A 21,111-nucleotide genomic window follows, 5' to 3' on the forward strand; every position below is an offset into this window, starting at 1 on the left:
ATTTTTTATCAATCTTTTTTATTTTTTGGTACATAAAAATTCAAATTTTTTATTACTTTATATCACATCAATCACATTTTATTAGTATTTAAAAAATAAATATACTACAAAAAGTTGATCAAACACACCCAATTGATTTATTATATAGACGAATTAAGATTCTAGATTTTTTATTTTTATTTTTTAATAACACAAAAATATCAAAACCCTGTCTTTTCCATCCCAGTTTCCATTTATTTGTTAAAGATTTCTCTGTTTTCCATTGTGATATGTGCTTGCCAGAGGTTGATTATAATATCCCAGTTAAAGCTCCACGAGTCAATTGACACATTATAGGGGACTAATATTAAGTATGATATTCTTATTCTTTTAAAGTTATTGTGCCTATTTAATAATAATTTTAAAAGTAAAAAAAAAAATGTCGATAGCATATTAGCATTACACATCACTCTTTATCTATTAAAAAAAAAAAAAGCATTACTTTTTATAGTGTTGTAATTTTTTGTTTTATTTTTTATTTTTGAAATTGGTTGCAGATTTGAGCTCATCATCAATCGTCAGCCTTGTAAGCATCAGACACAGAAGCCACCACGTTTGTTTTGCTTTCCGGCCTTTTATCAAACAAATGAACCTCTCCATCTAATCTCTCAGCTTCTTTAACACACTCAGCAGTCACCACGCGTACTCATTACGCCCGTAACCAAAAAACCATACACAACGGCTGTGTTCCACTACGATGCCTTGAACTTGAAGATCTGAGCCAAGGATAGAGACGAAGAGAGACGGAGAGAGAGAGAGAGATAGGGTTTAGGGTTTTTTCTTCGATTGTGGGAGCCACATGGCGTCCACGTCACAGTCCCTCCGCTTCTCCGCAGGCGCAGCAGCCGCTGCAGCAGCCGCCGCCGGGGCTGGGGGCGGCAGCTTCGACGCGCTCAACCGAATCCTCGCTGACCTCTGCACCCGTGGCAACCCTAAGGTACCGATTTTTTTTTTCTTTCTCTCTCGCCACTTTCCGTTTGGTTGCCCAGAAAATTGAATCAGAAGAAAGGGAAAATTCGAAGTAGTTTTTGTAGGCTTTAAAGTTTTTCACTCACTTTCTGGGAAGAGCATGTGGATGAAGGCAATTTCGAAACTTTTCCCTGACTATCTGTTTGATTGTTGAGAAAGGTGAAGGAAATGAAGGGAAAGTGAAAGTTTTGAGCTTCGTGTTGTATGGGTTTCTCAATTAATGGTAGAATTACCTTTCTTGAGTTCAGCTCAGGTTGAGGCAATTTATAATTTTCTCTTGGAACTTCTTTTCATATATCATCTTTCCCCCCCACCCCTCTGAAGTCAAGGCCTTTTCCTTTTGAACATACTAACAAAGAGAGAGAAGTTCTGAGCTTTTTGATGTTTTGTTCTTAATAGAAAGCTTTGGGCACTTTGCAATGCTTTATCTTGATTTCTTTTCACGTATCTTAAGAGTATTTGATTTATGTGCTTAGTTTATGTTTTAGCTTGTTTACTATTATAGTATCACTTGGTGTGTTTGCTTGATTTACTGGAAAATTACACTTTGTTTTTTGTAGGAGGGAGCTCCACTGGCTTTAAGGAAACATTTGGAGGAAGAAGCTCGTGATCTTAGTGGAGAAGCTTTTTCTCGCTTTATGGATCAGTTGTATGATCGAATTTCTACTCTTTTAGAAAGTAATGACCCCGCTGAAAATTTGGGAGCTTTAAGAGCTATTGATGAGTTGATAGATGTAGCACTTGGTGAGAACGCCTCCAAGGTTTCGAAGTTTTCTAATTACATGAGGACTGTGTTCGAGGTGAAGCGGGATACTGATATTTTGGAACTTGCTAGTAGAGTCCTGGGCCATCTAGCCAGGGCTGGTGGAGCAATGACTGCAGATGAAGTGGAACGCCAGGTTTGTTGCGTATTCTTCAGTTGGTACTTTGTAATGTGGTTGTTTGGGAGCACTTGACTGTATGATATGTTTTGTTTTCTCAGGTAAAAATTGCACTGGATTGGCTTCGTGGGGATAGAGTAGAGTATCGCCGATTTGCTGCTGTCTTAATCTTGAAAGTAAGTGTGACATTTGTTCCTTTGAGCTCAGTTATTGGCAAGCATAAGACTATGAGGTAGATGGAAGATTTATTTTTATCTTTTTTCTTGATAAAAAAATAAATTGATTTTTTTGAGTCATGAGATTAGTCGTTACAATTAGTTAACATTTTTTCTTCTTCTTAATTTAGAAATTAGCAGACCATCCCATATCATATAAGGAAATTTTAGTTCTTTGCTATAGATTTTTGATGATAATTAATAAATTGCATTAGAATAGCACAAAAAAATGGCCATAACACTTGTATACAAGATGTATGTATACAAGAGAAATACCCAAAAATAAAAATTAATATGTAAAATTCAAAAGATCAAGAACCCCAACATGTTTGAAAACGAGAAAGAATTTAGTAGACTATAGTTGCCATCCAATCATAAAGAGAGCTTAAAAAGAAATGTTCCAGCCTCCCCAAGAACACCTCGCACCCTGCAAAAATATACGCTTTCTGTCCAAAGACACCACATTATATACTGAGGGATTGCACACTGAATTCCAACACTGTAACGTTCTCAAAATATCCTTTCTAACATGCCTAGGGTTTAACAGACAAAGTTTTCCTCCTAACTGAGTTGGAGGAACTTCCTCCAACCCAGTCTATAAGAATGACGGGTCCCTTTGCATGTGATTTTCACATGCTTTTTAATAAAATTTCTCTCAAATTTGTCATTTTTTTTTTGATAAGTAAGCGAATTATTATTAAAAGTGCAACCCAGGTACACAGGGAGTATATAAGAGAAATGCTTAATTAGTAGAAAAAATCGAAGGAAATCATTAAATCTAATGACTAAAGGAGGAAAGTATGCAACTGTCCAAGAAAAAAGAGGATAAAAAAGAAGGTCTTGTGCTCCTCTAACGTCTCTTCTTGATCTTTAAAATTTCTATCAATTCGTTCCCTCCACAGGCACCACAAAAGAGAAGAATGCACCATCTTCCACACAACAACACTTCTAGAACATCAATCACCCTATGAGGCATAACCCAAGACAACCCAAAGCAGCTGAAAATGACACTTCATACGGCACATGCCTTACAATTAAAAAAAGCATGTGAGAATGGACACATGTTATTTTTATAGATTGGGTTGGAGGAAGTTCTTCCGACCCAATTGGAGGAAATCTTTATCTGGGTTCAACCTCTGTTCTTGGCATGACCCACCTAACCCTGAACAAACAAAGCATAAGAATCCATGCTTCCATAGCGATGTCATTGTGAGGAAATAAATGATTTGCTGTATACTTCATGTGTGGTAGGGTTGCACCCTTTGCGCTTTTCTAATGAGATTGAATCATTTATAAGAAAAGAAAAGAAATAGATATCTACTGTCTCCCTGCGATTTACAAATTCATGACCAATATGCAATGATTATTTCAAGCTTTCCTAAGTTGTTTGTGGTTGGAATCTTCCTTAATACCTTTGTCCAATTGAAAAATGCTACTTTGCGGAGCTTTTGATTTCTATATACTCCTCCAAGGAAAAGGACTAGCATCCCCGGACCTTAAAGCCTTATAGTAGTTTTAAACCTCAATGCCGTGGCTTCTAGTAGGAGTCCAAATCGTTTTGTTCTCACACTCATGAGATAACCATTGTAGGATATAGTGCTTAAATGAAGCAAACCCAGGATTCATATTCCTGGTCTTGCACTGCTTTAAGAAAGCTTGGTTTCAATGAAAATTACCATTTGATTGGCCCATTTGTTGCTATGGTCCTTGTTTGGATTTTAATAAGTTTCCTCTTACTGAGAGTATGCTTGATATTTGTTTCCATTGTAGGAAATGGCTGAAAATGCTTCAACAGTGTTCAATGTTCATGTATCTGAGTTTGTTGATGCTATTTGGGTTGCTCTAAGGGATCCAACAGTGGCTGTTCGAGAGAAAGCTGTGGAGGCTTTGCGCGCTTGCCTTAAAGTTATTGAAAAGCGTGAGACACGTTGGCGTGTGCAGTGGTTAGTCCATGGTTTCTGAGAATATGTGGTGACTTTTGTGTTTTTCTTTTTCTTCTTGGGAGTATGTGTAAACCAAGTCGGTCTTGCACATGGGAATTCTTTATGGTCCATTTAAGACTTTGGTTTTGATTATTAACACACACCCTTTTGATAAGCTTATGCTCTTTAGTTTATGAGAAATGCTGCATCTACTCTCAAGTGCTCATTTCTAAGCGTTCACTCCTTGATGTGGCTGTGAAAATTACCATTAGATATTACATGTATTTTTATTTGTTATTTCATCAATTGGTGATTTTCACTGCCACGTCAAAGAATGAGCACTTTGGAGTATGTGTAGCACTCCTCTTAGCTTATTGCTATAGGATGAACCTCTATCCCATCCTATCAAGATTTGATCATTAAGACTTTTTTCATGTTAAAAAGGGGCTAATGCCATTAATCCAAAGGGTCCTGGCATATTGTGTTGTTAATTATTTTTCTTTCTCTCTCTCTCTCTCTCACACACACACACACACACACACACTCCAGCTCAGGTACAAACATTTGTTATGTCTAAACGGAGTTTGTTGTAAATATTTAGTAGTTTAATGGGTTTTTGAAATATTTTACATTTCTGTGATCTTTCTAAAATGTTTCAAAAGCATTTCTGTCTTTGGACTGACCTAAACAATATACGGAAACAAAACTTTGTTCCTTGCATAAAGCAAAACTTCACAAGACTTTAAATTGCCCTGCACATTGTTGCTTCTTTTTATTTATCTCTTCTGCTTTCTGGTACATGGTCATGAGTGTTGACACACAAATTGAGTCTATTCCCCCCCCATCCCCCTTCTAAATGCCTATTTAGACACTGCATTCTATTTTTCCTTGTTTTTTCAGGTATTATCGTATGTTTGAGAATACACAAAATGGATTGGGTAAAAATGCTCCTGTTCACAGTATACATGGTTCTTTACTTGCAGTTGGGGAGCTTTTGAGGTTGGTGGACATGATTGAATTTGCATTTTTTGATGGATAGTATGAGTTTTCTAGCTTTTGTAGATTAGAATTTGGAGATGCACATCAATTCGCTTCTTCAATTATTTTAAATGTTTTAGTAATCTTTACTATTGTGCTTATGCATTCTGTATGAATCTATAAGCTGGATGGCTTAAATTGCGGAAGTCTTTGCATGTGTTTTATGTGAGCAACTGTTGCAGTGTTACTAGTGAACCTCATATATTTAGTAGAGGTAATTATGGTATGTAAAAGAAAAAGTCAAATGTGTATGTGTGGTAGCAAAGTGGAACTCTTTCCCATTACAGTAAGACTTAGATCAATTTGTGCGTGTCTTTCATTTGAGAAAACTTGTAACTGATTGTTTAAGTGGGGCTTATTGTTTTAACTTCTCTATCTTACAAGATATATTTAATTTTGGTTTTGGTTTTGGAATTGTTGTTGGGTTGTGTTATTTTGAAGAATTTTGATCCACAACATAAATACATCTGTTCAAGAACTTGGATGCTGGGTTTGGTGTGAGCTCCGGTGCCTATCAATTGTATGTTATCATGAAAGCTTATATCCATGATCCTGACACTGGGAAGTTCATCTAATTGGTTATGTCAAAGCTTGAGGAATAGGATTAGGTACGGCTAATAGAAAATTGTTTTCCACTTCCCTCAAGTAGCTATTCTTCCCTAATCTTTTTTTTCCCTCCTTAATATTTTACAATTTTTTATTTATAAAAAAAAAAAAGTTTTACAATTTTTTTGACCATTTGCTTTTGGTAATTTGGGTTTTACAATTGATGCACCAAGTGAATGCTTGCCTGTGGTTTCTTCCTTTTTAGTGGATATTTTTCTAACTTTTACATGTGGCACTGTGCTTTTAATTTTTCTAATTCTTCTAGGGGAGGTCCTTTTGATGTGCATCTACATCCAAAGTGAAGCGGGTCCATTAGTTCACTTCGTTAGACCCATTAGTCCACTTAGGCGTTTCTCTTGTATACTCCCTATGTACTTGGGTTGTGCTTTTAATGATATTACACTTATCAAAAATCTTCTCCATAACTAGATTTTCGACCTGTTAGTTTGATGGGTGGAGTTTACAAAATTGTCGCCAAAGTACTTGCCAACAAGTTGAAAATAGTTATGGAGAAGATTATTACTAGATCCTTGAATCAATTCTTTAGGAGTCCTAGATGCTGTTGTCATTGCCAATGAGTGTCTTGATAGTAGGATCAGATCTGGGGAGCCAGTGTTCTTTGTAAATTGGATATTAAAAAGGCTTATGATCATGTTTTTTTTTTTGGAAGAAACTTTTTCCTATTTCTTCTCTCCCCTCACCCCTCGCCTCTCTTCCTCTCTCTCCACCCTAGCAGTGGCACGTGGAGGCGCGTCACGCTAGGGTTTTGCTTCTTTAAGCCTTTCTGGTGCTCGACGTCCAGCGGTGCTTTCATCGGAGCTATTCTTGGGTCAGTTTACTTTGTCTAGACAGCTAGGTGACTGCCACCATTCTCCACCGACGACACAACAGAGGTGGATAGCCTTTGTTCTCTCCCTCATGTACATCCCTTTCTCTCTGCAAAGCGAGAAAGGTATGCGTTCCGTGTAAGGGCTGTTGTTTGTGGTTGGGGATGGAGAGCTGGTTCTTTTTGGAGGCTAAATCCTTCCGTTTTTCGGTGGTGAAAGAGCTAGCAGAGCTTTGGGTGTAGGAAAAGCGGAAAGGGTTCTCAAGGGTGGTTGTTTTGGGGATGAGATGCATTGCTTGGCAGCTGTCGAAGGTGGAAGAGGTATTGAGAAATCCTGGGATCGAGGTCAAATTGTTTAGGGAGGGGTCTAAGGCGACCATCACTCGGAGAGGTGAGAATAGGTCCGGTTAGTTCTTGGAGGTAGCGGTTTACGCCGTGGGAGGCCAGAGAGGGCTGATTCTGTTTCCTGAAGGCTGTGATGGGCAGGGTTGGAGATGTGTTTCTGGGGAGCTGAGCAAAGCTCTGGCCTTTCTTGGAGCCACGGATGGGTCTCTGTCTTTTGGTGGTCCTCAGGCGGGGAATAAGCTGGGAAAGGAAGCAAGACTTTTGTCATTCGCGGAGGTGGTGCACTCGGCAGCAACCGTCTTTGTCATGGGTCACCAGCCTCTGGGTTAGACATCGGGTTCGCGGGGTGCGGTAGAGGTTGAAGACGCATGGCCGGTGGCAGAATGGTGCGAGTTGGAGAAGCTTCATCCGTTGGGTATGGAGATGGAGGTGATTCGGCAGGCCGTGGATTGCTTCACTCTAGAAAAGCAAACGTTTGATCCCCTGGGTAAGAACCTTCGTGTTGATGATCACTTCAGTTCTCGAGACCTCAGAGGTATCTCGACTTGCGTGTCTAGGGATGCAAAAGTTGAAGTTGATGCTTCATTGCAGGGATAATCTGGGGGCGCTTCGTTGCTAGGAGAGTATGGGGCGTTCATAAAGTTCTTGAGTTGTTTGGACGCTTCTCCAAGGCTTTAGATTGGGTTTGTGGGTTTTCAAAGAGATTGGGCTTTAAGTCCTCTTTTGGGCTTAAACGTAGGGTGGGTAATTTTGTGGCGGGCCGGGTGATAAATAGGTATAAGGTTGCTCTCAAAGGGTTCCAGTTTTGGGCTGGGTCCAGTCGGTTGGTGCTTAAGTCCAATGCCAAGAGGTTTGCTGTGGATTCGGGTCCTGTGCCCTCATTGGTTTTTGGTTCGGATGCGGGGTGGGTCTCAGGACCGGGTGCGACGTCTCTCTTCCCGGAGGCGACGTCTTCAGTGACCATAGTTCCAGTAGCATTTCCTTTAGTGTCGGGCATCGCTGTTGTTGGGTCTACATTGGGTCTTCAATGGCCAGAGGTGATGACGACGATTGACATGGGTGGCGGGTTGTTTGATTTGACTAGTTCTGAGGTGTCTAAAGGTGCTGAAGAGTTCTCCTTTCCTCTTGAAGGCACTGGTTCTTGCTTTAACACGTTGTTGGCCGCTGATCTCTCTGCTTCTGAGGGCCGTGCAAATTGGGCGGTAGATGTTGTGCTCTCTCTTCTATTGCCGACAGGGGTTGGGCTGGTTTCTTCTGCTCCGGAGTCTTCTATGTGCGCCTCCTATCCCATGCAAACCTCTGCGTTTCCAGGTGTGTCCTCTTTGGCGATGGCCTCCTCTGCTTCTCCTCCAGTATTAGTGAGTGTTCCCTTTGGGTGCTCAATTTTGGATTATAAGGGGTTTTTTGAGGGTTTTTCTGCAGCACTCGAGTTCTCTGAAGTTTGGTCAGATTTCAGTGTCTTTTCTTCGGGGGTGGCTGCGTTGGGAGAAAGGCTCCGCTTTTCTCTTTTGGTGATGTCGAAGAGTGGGGCTCCCATGTACCCGTCCAAGATTCCAAATTGGCTCTAAGATATCACCGGAGATCAAAGGCAAAAACTGCTCAAATGGATACTTCTGTTTGATGAGGCTGTGACAACCCTCAGTGCTCCAATAATGCCGTTTTTGGGTGCTTCTTCTTAGGCCTTGGGAGGGACCGTCGTCCAGTCCTCGTCGAAGCTAGGTGGGGGAGTGGTCTGTAAGTCTCCTTCGTCTAGCTTTCTTCGGCGAGGATTCCTTCTCCCGAGTGTTCCCTCCCCTTTAGTGATTGCGCTTCTCCAATCGCTAAAAGGGGCAATGAATTCAGGGTGAATGGTTTGTCCCAATCTCAAAAGTGGCCAGTAGGGTTTGATCCGTCTGGGGAGGTAGTGGGAGAAAGGTGATGAGATTTGGAATGGGCAGGCTGGTGATTCCCCGTACCTTTGGGTGTTCTTCCTCTCAGCATGGCTTTGGATTGGGAGGTGGATAGCGATGAGAATGAGGATCCGTCCTTGGCGATTCTAGATGCCTTTGAAGAGGACTTTCTTTGGGAAGTTAAGGTTGCACGTCCGAAGTCCAAAGGCAGGAGGGATGTTTTGAATTTGGTAAGCTTCGTCAACTATGGTGATGCAAGTGTGTCCACTCGACATAGGAAAGGGAAGGCAAATGTGCGGTAGCGGGAAATGCTTCTTGAGGGCTCGGGTTTGAGGGTTTTTGGTTTTTGAGGGTTTTTTTTTTTTTTTTTTTTTTTTTTTTTTTTTTTTTTTTTTCTTTTTGTGGGTTGCTCCTTGTGGGCTTTGTGTTTAAGGGCTTAGGTCTTGTTGGGTTGGTTTGAGCTTCTTTTTGTGGGCTGGTTTGGTTGTTCTTATATATACTTCCTGTGTACTTAGGGGCGCCTTACGCTTTTTAATAAAACATTTCGTACTTATTAAAAAAAATAAATTGAAGCCTTTTGTCGTATATGCTGAGGAGGTGCAGTTTTGGGGAGAAATTGTGTAATTGGATAACTCATTGTATTTCTTCTGTGTTTTTCTGTTTTGGTGAACGACAGTTCGTCTAGATATTTTACATGGTCTGAGACAGGGAGACCCTTTGTCCCCTTTTGTTGTTTGTCATCGTTATGGAGGCTTTGAGTAAAATGATCTCTGCTATAGTGAACGAGGGTTTCTTTTTGGCTTTTTTGTTGGGGCTAGGAATGTTGGTGGGTTTAACATTTTCCATATTCTGTTTGCAGATGCCACTTTGATATTTTGCAGGGCAAACCCATATCACCTCCATTATTTGCGATGCATGTTCTTATGTTTTGAAGCAGTCTTGGGTTTGAAGATTAATCTGGCTAAATCAGAGTTGGTCCCTGTTGGCAATGTAAATAATGTAGAAGGTGTGGCTTGAATTTCGGGATGCAGGGTTTCTTCCTTGCCTATGAAGTATGTAGGTCTTCTGTGTGAGCTTCTTTTAAGGCCAAATATATTTGAGATGATATTATTGAGAAGATAGAGTGCCGTTCGGTTGGGTGAAAGAGGTAGTATTTGTCAAAGGGTGACATGATCACTTTGATTAAGAGCACCTTGTCTATGCCTACTTTCTTGTCTCTTTTTCCCCTCCCTAGTAGTGTTGCCAATTGCGTGAGAAGTTACAACTAGATTTCTTGTGGTGTGGTATTGGTGATGAGTTCAAATATCATTTGGTAAGTTAAAACAAGGTTTGTTTTCCAATTTCAAAGAGGGGGGAGGGGGGGGGTTGTGGGTCCGTAATTTGCTTATGTTTAATTGAGCTGTCTTAGGGAATTGGTTGTGGCACTATGAATATGAGAGAGAGAGAGAGAGAGAGAGAGAGAGAGGCTTGTGGAGAGTGGTAGTGGATTGCAAATATGGCATCCGATGGGGTGAGTGGAGTTCTAATGATGTTATTGGGTCACATGGGTTGGTCTCTAGAAAAATATCAGGAGGGGCTAGGGGGAATTTTCTTGATTTACTAGTTTTGAGGTGGCCAACGGTTTTGGGATTAGTTTTTGGCACGATGTGTGGTGTGGGAATTGGACCCTTAAGGCAGCTTTTCCAGGGTGATTCAATATTGCTCGCTTTAAGGATGCTTCTATTGCGGATCATTTATAACATTCTAGTGGCTCTCAACAGTGGAATGCTAATGTTATCTGAGTGGCGCATGACTGGGAGGTAGATTTCTTCAGCTTGTTCTTCAATTGTTGTATTCCATTAGTTTAAGTCGGGCAGTGAAGACAAGTTTTGTTGGACCCCTTCCACAGAGGGTTTATTGACGTCAGATCATTCTATAAGGTTCTAACTCCCTATGATAGTACTCATTTTCCTTGTAGTATTTGGTGAAATAAGATTCCCTTGACAGTGACTTTCTTTTCTTGGTTGGCCGCTTTAGGGAAGATCCTCACTATGGATAACTTAAGGAAGCAGAATTTCATAGTGGTGGATTAATGTTGCTTGTGGAAGAAAAGTGAGCAAATTGTAGATCACTGTTTACTCTACTGTGAGATTGCCAGTGCCTTATGGAATTCTATTTTTGGTCTTCTCGGGTTAAAGTGGGTTATGCATCATTGACTGGTGGATCTCTTTGCATGTCGGAGAAGGCAGTTTGATAGTCTTCAAAGTGTAGCAGTGCAAAAGATGATCTCGGCTTGCTTAATGTGGTGTATCTGAAGAGGAAGAAATGATTGAAATTTTGAAGATTGTGAGAGGACGGTAGTGGAGCCAAAGGCCTTCTTCAAAACTCTTTACCAATAGACAATTGCCTAGGATTTTATTCATATTTCTAGTTTTTTTGATTTTCTTGATTATTTTTCTTTTTCTAGTTAGGTGTTTATCTTGTATACTTCTTGTGTTCTTGGGTTATGCCCTTTCATTTTTAATAAATTTTGATTACAAATATAAAAAAAAGATTTGGAGGTGGGTTTCAAGGCCCCTACTAAGGCGCCATTTCTTTGCGCGTGAAGCAATTTTGAGATATGTTCATGACAAAGAAAATTTGGTGAAGCAACTTTGAGATATGTTCATGACAAGGAAAATTTGGTTAACATGAAATTTTTTCGCTAGCTGATGCAACAAGTGCAAGATATTGTTTGTAAAGATGACGTTCCTTTCCCCTGGAAGAGTATTTGGCAGACCAAGGTTGCTTTGAAAGTGGATTTTTTGGCTTGGTCGGCTGCTCTAGGGAAAATTCTTATTAGGGACAATCTTAGGAAGATGCATGTCATCGTGGTTGGAAGGTGATGCATGTGCAAAAAGAATGGGAAGTCTGTGGACCATCTTCTTCTCCATTGTGAGGTTGCCTGCGCCTTATAGAATGTTATTTTCTGCTGCTTTGGGCTGTCTTGGGTTATGCCTCATCGGGTGGTTGATTTATTCGCTTGCTGGTGGACGAGTGGACGTTCTCGGAGTGCTGTTGTATGGAAGATGTGACTTCTTGCCTCTTGTGGTGCCTGTGGAGGGAGCAAAATGATAGAAATTTTGAGGGCCAAGAAAGGATGTTAGAGGAGCTCAGACCTTCTTTTTTTATTCTCTTTTTACTTGGATAGTTGCGTACTTAGCTCATTTAGTGATTAGCTTTAATAATTTCGTTGTTCTTGTTTCTTATTCTAATTAGGCATTTCTCTTGTATACTCTCTGTGTACCTGGGTTGCGCTTTGCGCTTTTAATGATAATTCGCTTACTTTTTTTTTTTTTTTTTTTAAAAGTTGGGTTCGGAGATGGAGATAAGTTTTATCGTGGAGTCGAAAATTTTCGTCTTCTCGGTTTTGGATGGGGCATCGAGGCTGAGGGTGGGGGAGAAAAGAAAAAGCTTTTTCGGCGATATTGTTATCAGCTATCAGTGCTCGGAATGGCATGTTTCGATGATGGAGTTTCTATTGGGCTTCCCGGATGATCAAGAGTTCATCAAATCCTTTAGGGAAGGGTCGAAAATCCTGATTGCTTGGAGAGGTAGCAACCAAGTTGGCCGTTTCCTAGAGGTAGTAGTGTACGGGTTGGTGGGCCGGAAATGGCTCATTTTAATCCCTGAGGGCCATGGTGGGTGGGGTTGGCTCAAATTCTCGGACGAGATGAGAAAAGCGATAGTTTTCCTCTCTGCCAAAGTGGGTTGCGGATATGGTTCTCCGTCCGTGTCGGTCAAAGATGAGGGGAAGGAAGAAGTGACAAAGTTGGGTTTGTTTCCTCACTGGAAGGGAACCTCTTTTGTGGAGGTGTTGAGGTCAGGTACGGTTTCTATCGTGGGGGGTAGTCGTTCCATGTTGAGTGCTGCATCGGCGGAGCCGTGTGCTCTGGATCTTCTCCCGTCGGTGAGACATGCAGAGGAAGAGCTCAGAACGGCGGTGGACTATTTCTCTTTGGAGTCACCTCCATCTGATCTGTTGGACATAGACTGGCCTTTTGTTCAGCTGGGTAACCCGTTGGACAAGAAGAAGCCGTTGGAGCCTCCTTCGTTTGTACCGACGGTCAAGAAGAAATGCAATGTCCACAGGGTAAGAAGTTTCTCGGTCATTTTCAGAATCTCGAGTTTTCGAAATTTGAAATTTTAAAATTGCGTGCGTGGCAGAAGTTGGGGTTGGGTCTAATTTGGCTTTGGGTCGGGTGGTAGGAAATTTTTGAACCGGTTTTTGGGGTTTGGGCTGGGTGGAAAACATTTTGGTTTTCGCGTGACCCGATTTTTGTTGAAACCTAGAGCTCTCCGTCCGTCGAGTAACCAGTCGGAGCCGACGTTGGAGATGTCTTCTGGGTTGTTTCTGGTTCGATCTCCTTCTGGGGGTTTGGAGATTGCCTCGTTAGGTGCCATTGAGGGCGGGTTCGGCGTCGTCGATTTGTTTTGGGTGCCCTCTTCAGCTGGAGCTATCGTCGACGCCACCTCTTGGTTTGTCTTCACCGGAGGATGCCGACGGTCCTTCCCTTGGTCCTATTCTGGCATTTCCTGGGCTGAAATATGCTTCTGTTCCGGCGACTTCTGGGCTGGTGATCTTGCTGTCGACAGTTCCTGGTGCTATTTCTACCGCTTCTATGCTTCCAGAGGAGGACTCTCTTGAGGAGGTTCTGTACAACACCTGGCAAAGTGTTTTGTCTTGGGATTCAGGCCTCTCCCAAACCCAGGTTTTTAATGAAAATTGGGAGAAGGAGGCTTGGAAGAAGGCTGATGAGCTTTGGGAGGGGGTGTGCACGATGTACCCGGTGTCTGAAGATCACAGTAAAAGGTATAGGGCGATCTGGGGCGAGATGATTAAAGGCTGTAAGTGTGAAGCCAGTGCAGGGAAGAAGAAGTGCGAAGGAAAGAGGGAGTTTCGAAATCTGCAAAGTTCCGTCAATTACGGCGACACTGAAGCTTCTTCCTAGGTGTAGGAAAGACAAGGCCCTCGAGTTGTAGAGTTGTTGCTTAGGTGCTCTGGGTTCTTTTGTGGGTTGTTTTTTGGTTGTTTTTTCGGGGTCTTGTTCTAGCTTTTGGGGTTTTAGTTGGGTTTTCGTGGGTGAGCTTTGGTTCTCCTTACGTATACTTCCAGTGTACATAGGGGTACTTTACGCTTTTTTTTTTTTCAATAAAATTTAACTTACAAATAAAAAAAAAAAAAAAAAAAAACGAGTTCAAGAGAGATGGGAGTACACCTCTTATTCTTAGGCTTTTAAGTAGTTAGAGCCATTTTGACTTCGATATTGGTCTCTTTTGGGTTTCTTGAATTATTCCATGTTCTATAATTGAATCTTGTCTATCATAGAATTCAAAGTGATTAGCTTTAATGATTTCCTTGTTCTTTTTTCTTCTTCTAATTAGGTGTTTATCTTGTATACTCCTTGTGTACCTGGGTTGCGCTTTACACTTTTATTGATAATTCGCTTGCTTAAAAAAAAAACAAGTGCAAGAGAGATGGGAGTAGACCCCTTACTCTTAGGCTTTTAAGTTGGCTAGAGCCATTTTGACTTTGATATTGGTCTCTTTTGGGTTTCTTGAATTATTCCATGTTCTATAATTGGATTTTGTCTTTCAATAAGACTAAATTTACTTATAAAAAAAATAAAAAATAAAATTGAATCTTGTCTGGTTGGAGGAGCCTTATTGCTTTGATGGTGGTGCCTCCACTTCGGACATGAAGCATTTGGTTGGAAAAAAGAAGAAGGGTTTTTGAAGCCATGGAGTGCTCAATTGGAGAGGCTTATATTGTTGAAAAGAGGGTTTGAAGCCAAGCCATAGAGTAGTCAATTCGAGATACTTCTCAATTAATTCCTTTCTCTGCTGCTTTGCATTCCTTTTTTAGTTTCATTGATGACTTATATCCTAGGCTTTGATTTTTATTTTCTTTCTTTAATCTTTTGGGGTGCTCTTTTGTAGAGATCTCCTGTGTACTTTCGTTGTGCCCTTTGAGCCTTTTAATGCTTAGAAGCACACACGCTTCAAAAGTTCTTGTGCTTTAGTCTTTAATCTTTTGTATAGATCTTCTTTGTACTTAGTTTGTGTGATGCAGAGTGAAACAAAAATAAATTTTTCGTTTTATTTTATCTAGATTATTAGTTTTATTATAGTTCAATTAGGGACTTGATCCAAAGTTTAGAGTTATTTGTAATTCAATAATGGGCTTAGCGCAAAGGTGAGTCACATTAGCTTAAGTTTTTGTTATTTAATAATGGCCCTTGGCCCAAACTGAGTCACATTAGGGTTAGGGTTAGGGTTTAGTCTATGAGCCTATTTAAGCAGAATATTCTATTGTAATAGACAATTTTATGATGAATGAAAAATATTGATTAATTGAGTGTGCGCTGCCGTGTTTTCTTTCTATTTTCTCCCTCCCCTTCTGCTTTCTTCTCTCTTTCTTTCTTGATTTATGTTTCTTCTTCCTCTTTCTGCTTCTGCTTCTGCTTCTTCTTCCTCTTAATTTCTTGTTTTATTTCTCCCATTAATTGTCCTACGTCAAATTGGTATCAAAGCCACAAGCCCGGTTGTTTTCTCAAGCAATTGATGATCTTAGGCACCATACCCAGCAAAGCTTTGATATTCTCAGTTTTGCATCAACCCTTACCACCCCTGTAACACCGTTGTTTTAGTCCTCCATAGAAAGTTCTTTCAACAACATAGACCCACACCCCTGAAACCCAGCATCTCCATCAGCCCCAAACATAGACCCACACCCCATGAAGACCCAATCCTTACCTTTGAATTTACACAAATTTGTTCTCTTCTGCCTCATCCAGTAACGATCCAAACATGAATTATTGGCACTATGAAGATTTTGATCGTGGTCGATTTCCCGGGTATTCTCAATACGGGGGCAAAGATGTGTCAGATTTTTATGGCGGAAGGGATCCATATGCGTTCCAAGATTGGCTCGATGCATTGGAAGACTATCTTGAATGGATTGGTGTCTCTCCAAATCGAAAGGTGCGTTTCGTAAAGATGATGCTTAAGGATGAAGCACGTATTTGGTGGCGCAGTGTTGAAGAATATCATCACCGCCTTTGTCTTCCTCCTATCTCCGATTAGGAAGTGATGAAAATTAAATTGCAAGAGAAGTACGGGGCTGACCATCGTACCCAGTACCCCCGAATCCACAAACCCACCCAAATCTCACAAGATTCGGCCAGCACAAAACACTGTGATACTCATTCCCATATGGCCCCTCCAACAACCACTGCTATTCACCAATCAAAGGAAATCAACACCCAACCACTGCCAATTTCATTGTTGCCATTCGACCCACCAATACCACCACAAATCAAACCAACAGAACAACCATTGTTCAAAACCATAGCCTTACCAACTCAAAAGAAAACCCAACCCACCGTCACAAAAACTTAACACAGCCACCAACCACGCCTGTTAGCCGCCCCATCGCCTACTACCCACAACACCATCACACTAGAGTTTTTGTCTCTACCTCATCCCACATCACCACCGTTTTCACCCAAAGACCCAAAACCCACCACCACAAAGCAGAATCCCATACACAACCACAAAACCTCAATCTTTTAGCACACCCGATACTGCCAATGCCAAAAATCCATACACATACAACACTTGATCTGATATTAGAGCCACCGCCAACCCTGTGCCGTGACCCCTACGGAATCGGCGCATCATCCTTGCCCTACATTGCTGTCATCATCCCTCGCTGTGACGCTGGCCACAGAACCATCACACCGAACCTACACTCCGTCCCCATCATCCATAAACTAGCACCCCTAGCCGCAAATCTACACCAGTCGACCACCACAGTGCTGCCGCCGATTCCTGTCACGTACCACACCCACGAGCGTGGTGAGGCCATTGATCTCCGTCAGCTGTCCTTAGTCTGCGGTACCACCCGCTTAGCATGTTCTCTCCACCAGTCCACCGAACCTCCGTGTCGGGCTGCCCTCCACCATCTCCTCATTTGGACTTTTACGGAATGGCTATGTTGTGTGAGAGAAGATTGTGTTGCTGTTTGGTTCAGAAGGAGAAGAAAGGCAACAGTTTTTTCCTATGTGTGGCTCTGAAAAAGGAAGAAAAAGAAGAAGAAACTAAAGGCAATAAATGACTCTTGTTGGTAAGAGTCGTTCAATTGGTTTGAAGGCATTCCTTTGTGTCTTCCAAAGGACACGTGACAAGAAGAAAAGGTTTTACGTTCCCAATAGCAAGAAAAAAGACAATTTCTATTGGGCCTCTTACAACAATATTCAAGATTTTTCAGCCCATATTCAGTAGCAAGTTCGAAAATAAAAGGGAAAGCGCGTCTCAAAATTGTCAAATTAGGCTTGGTCCGAAGTATTCTCATTTAAACTCAAGGTCGAGTTTTTTCAAAGAGGGGGAGAATGATGCTAAGTGAAACAAGAATAAATTTGTTGTTTTATTTTATTTAGATTATTAGTTTTATTATAGTTCAATTAGGAGCTTGACCCAAAGTTTAGAGTTATTTGTAATTCAATAATGGACTTAGCCCAAAAGTGAGTCACATTAGCTTAAGTTTTTGTTATTTAATAATGGGCTTGGCCCTTGGCCCAAAGTGAGTCACATTAGGGTTTGGGTTAGGGTTTAGCCTATGAGCCTATTTAAGCATAATATTTTATTGTAATAGACAGTTTTATGATGAATGAAAAATATTGATTAATTGAGTGTGCACCGCCATGTTTTCTCTCTATTTTCTCCCTCCCCTTCGGCTTTCTTCTCTCTTTCTTTCTTGATTTATGTTTCTTCTTCCTCTATTTCTGCTTGTTTTTCCTCTTAATTTCTTGCTTTTTTTCCCATTAATTGTCCTACATCATTGTGTCCTTTGAGCCTTTTAATGCTAAGAAGCACACAAATGTCAAAAGTTCTTGTGCTTTATTGTTTGTATCAGATGTGATATGGTTCGGACATAGTTGGATATATGCCTGATACGTCTTCTCTAATTAAAAAAAGATCTAACTTCCAAAGTTCTTGTGGTTTATTGTTTGTTTGTATCAGATGCAGTTATGGTTTGGACATTGTTGGATATATGCCTGATATGTTTTCTCTAATTAAAAAATATATATGTATATATATTTTTTTAAATTTCATATGTTTACATTGTTTAGGAAACAGTAGGATGTGAACAAGATATGGAAGGGACACATGGGGTAAAAGTGACAACTAACTTGGGGAAAACTCCACCCAATCCCTGTAGAAAAATTACTCTTACTTCCACATATCCAAATCTCTACCACCTTTACCCTTATCTTCGTAGAAACTCCTCTTTCTAAAAAAAATGGGCAAACACAAACACCTATCTCCTGCAATAATCAGAACGACCTTGTACTTACCTGAGAAGCCCCACCATTGATTTCCAGAAAGAAGGCACTCGTAACATGATAATTGATGACACTTGCTGCCTCACTACCCTTACTTCCACCACCCACATCAGCAAATGATCCTAGGTGATAGCAATGACGGTGGTGAGGACCATGACATTGAGGTCGATATCAAGATCATGGCCGTACTGAAGTGCCAAGACTTGTATCCAAGATGAGCCAAAAATTTCTTTTTGTATAGAAATTTTCTATAGATAATTCAAGATGAGAAATGCTACATGTACTTAGACTTGTATCCAAGATCGGGCAGACTGCCTTAGTTGGGTCTCTTCCAAGAAATGTGTGTTCAGGGTTAAGTCTTATTTTGGTTCCTTGACGTGTTCTGGAGGAATTTGGTTCCCTTGGAAGAGTGTGTGGCGGTCTCAGGCACCCCTGATGGTAGTTTTCTTCACATGGTCTGCAACTCTAGGTAGAATCCTTACTTTGGACAATCTCAGGAAGAGGCACATAATCATTGTAGATAGATGCTACCATGCAAGTGAGATGGGGAATCAATGGACCATATTCTTCTGCATTGTGATGTGGCCTCCGCTCTGTGGAACAACATCTTCTCTTGTTTTGGTATTTCTTGGGTCATGCCTAGGAGTGTGCTAGACCTAGTTGCTTGTTGGTGGAAGTCTGGGAGATCAAGGAGCGCTACAACATGGAAGATGGTGCCTATATGCATATTTTGGTGTATTTGGAGAGAAAGAAACCTTAGGTGTTTTGAAAACCTAGAGAGCTCCCTAAAGGAGATGTTAGAGTTGTTTCTCCATACACTGTATCTCTGGTAGATGTCTTTTTTGTACCCTTTATCCATCAGTCTTGTTGATTTTCTTGCTTCTTTTTCCTTTTCTAGTTAGGTGTTTCCTATTGTATACTTCCAGTGTACGTAGGGGTACCTTACGCTTTCAATAAAACTAAACTTATAAAAAAAAAAATCCACAAAATCAGAAACATACACTATTAATATTGTATTCCAGTTTGTCAATAATTGCCTTGTATCTGCATTGTATCAGATCTGCGTCTAACGTCAGTATTGGTATATATCATTGATAATAATATCTAACTTATCAAAAAAAATCAGTCATAATGATATCTTATTCATTGAAAGAAACATGTCTCTTTGGACTTTGTGAACTGTAATAATTTTGCACATACTGTAGCAATTGGTAAATTAAAAGTATAGTATTCTTTTTTCTCATTTCAATATTACAGGTTATTTATTGTCTTCACTACATCGTTTAATTGGTTGTGGTTTCTGAGTTAGATATAATTGAACTTCGTCTGGGCAGGAATACGGGTGAGTTCATGATGTCAAGGTATAGAGAAGTTGCTGATATTGTTCTCAGATATCTAGAGCACCGGGATCGGCTTGTTCGGATGAGCATAACTTCGCTTCTACCTCGCATTGCACATTTCCTGCGTGATCGATTTGTCACTAATTACTTGACAGTTTGTTTACTTTGCTTCATTTTTTCATTTAGTCACTGTTGTTCAGCGTCATTACTCAAATCATGTGTGTTAAGGGGCTGCAATTTCTTGCAGATATGCATGAATCATATTCTTGCAGTTCTACGAATACCAGCTGAACGTGCCACTGGATTCACTGCCCTTGGGGAGATGGCTGGTGCTTTGGACGGGGAACTTGTCCACTATTTGCCGACAATTACATCTCACTTACGTGACGCAGTATGTCACCATGCCTGTCTTCTATGTTGGTTTTCACAATAGATTTAGTTTTCTGTTTCGTCTCAGTTTCTGTGCAGTTTGAGATTTTGTTGGTTTCAGTGATATCAATCTGATAATGAACATGGTATCTGACAGTTATCAATTTCTTTTGTTTGTAGATTGCTCCACGTAGAGGTAAACCCTCGCCTGAGGCTTTAGCTTGTGTTGGAAGCATCGCAAAAGCTATGGGCCCAGCTATGGAACCTCACGTTCGTGGTCTCTTGGATGTTATGTTTTCAGCTGGTCTTTCCCTTACACTTGTAGAAGCCCTTGAGCAAATAACTATCAGGTACAATGCTTATTCATGAACCTTCTTTCTCATACATTTTGGGTGTAAATCCTTTGAGGGATTTTAAAGTTTCGTTGTCATTGATTGTTATTTCAGTATTCCATCTTTGCTCCCTACTATTCAAGATCGGTTGCTTGATTGCATTTCAATGGTTCTCTCGAATTCCCATTACCCTCAGGGGAGTCCGGCTGTTGGCATGGGAAGAGGAAGTATGATGAATACCACTCAGCAGGCTTCAGATTTTAGTGTTTCAGCCCTAGTGCCACTCGCCTTGCAGACTCTTGCTCGTTTTAATTCCAAGGTATGTCTGCAAATTATCATTCAACATGGATCCTAATTGCACCTTTGATTTCACTAAGAAGCTAATGTATGGTTTAGGGTCATGACCTTCTTGAGTTTGCAAGAGAATCAGTTGTTGTATATTTGGATGATGATGATGGAGCCACACGAAAAGATGCTGCCCTTTGTTGTTGCAGATTAATTGCAAATTCTATTTCTGGTATAGGATGTATATCATTTGCTCCTAGCAGGTTGAATCGAGTTGGAGGAAAGAGACGGCGTCTTGTTGAGGAGGTTTGGCTTTTAACTATACTTTTCTGTTAATAAGTATGTGTGCGTGCATTTATAACTTGTCATTAATGGTAATTGAAAAAGTTTGTCACCATTGGTTTCTTTAGTTTGTTTGTTATCCCCTCCACCATTTGGAATATATATATATATATATCAGCAATTGAAACAAGCTGCTTGTAGACTTCTACTTGTACATGTAATTGAACAATTTTTTCAATGAATACTTGTGTATGACATCCTTAGTTTTATTTTCCCATTATTGGTTTGTCTGTGCCTGCGTGTTGGCTATGAATCATTAAGTGGCCATAGTGTGGGGTTCTATTAGTATATGTTGTTTGCTAATGGTAGTTCAGATTAATAAGTATCACTTGCTATGTGGGGTCTTAT

The 21,111-nt window shown here is 40.6% G+C and overlaps 1 protein-coding gene across 2 annotated transcripts in view; it reads left to right on the forward strand.

Moving 5' to 3' along the window:
- Positions 1-584: 584 nt before the first annotated feature.
- LOC133881396 (serine/threonine-protein kinase TOR) overlaps positions 585-21,111 on the forward strand; it is a 97,554-nt gene continuing 77,027 nt past the window's right edge. For both annotated transcript variants that reach the window (XM_062320313.1, XM_062320314.1), the window contains exons 1-10: positions 585-976; positions 1,569-1,907; positions 1,991-2,065; positions 3,875-4,047; positions 4,927-5,025; positions 19,430-19,589; positions 19,683-19,826; positions 19,985-20,154; positions 20,251-20,455; positions 20,533-20,727. In XM_062320313.1, the coding sequence (XP_062176297.1) occupies positions 839-976; positions 1,569-1,907; positions 1,991-2,065; positions 3,875-4,047; positions 4,927-5,025; positions 19,430-19,589; positions 19,683-19,826; positions 19,985-20,154; positions 20,251-20,455; positions 20,533-20,727 (1,698 nt within the window). In that variant the 5' untranslated portion in view covers positions 585-838. The remainder of the gene's footprint in view (positions 977-1,568; positions 1,908-1,990; positions 2,066-3,874; positions 4,048-4,926; positions 5,026-19,429; positions 19,590-19,682; positions 19,827-19,984; positions 20,155-20,250; positions 20,456-20,532; positions 20,728-21,111) is intronic.

This window comes from Alnus glutinosa, chromosome 11 (genome assembly GCF_958979055.1).
Source record: "Alnus glutinosa chromosome 11, dhAlnGlut1.1, whole genome shotgun sequence".
NCBI lineage: Eukaryota > Viridiplantae > Streptophyta > Magnoliopsida > Fagales > Betulaceae > Alnus > Alnus glutinosa.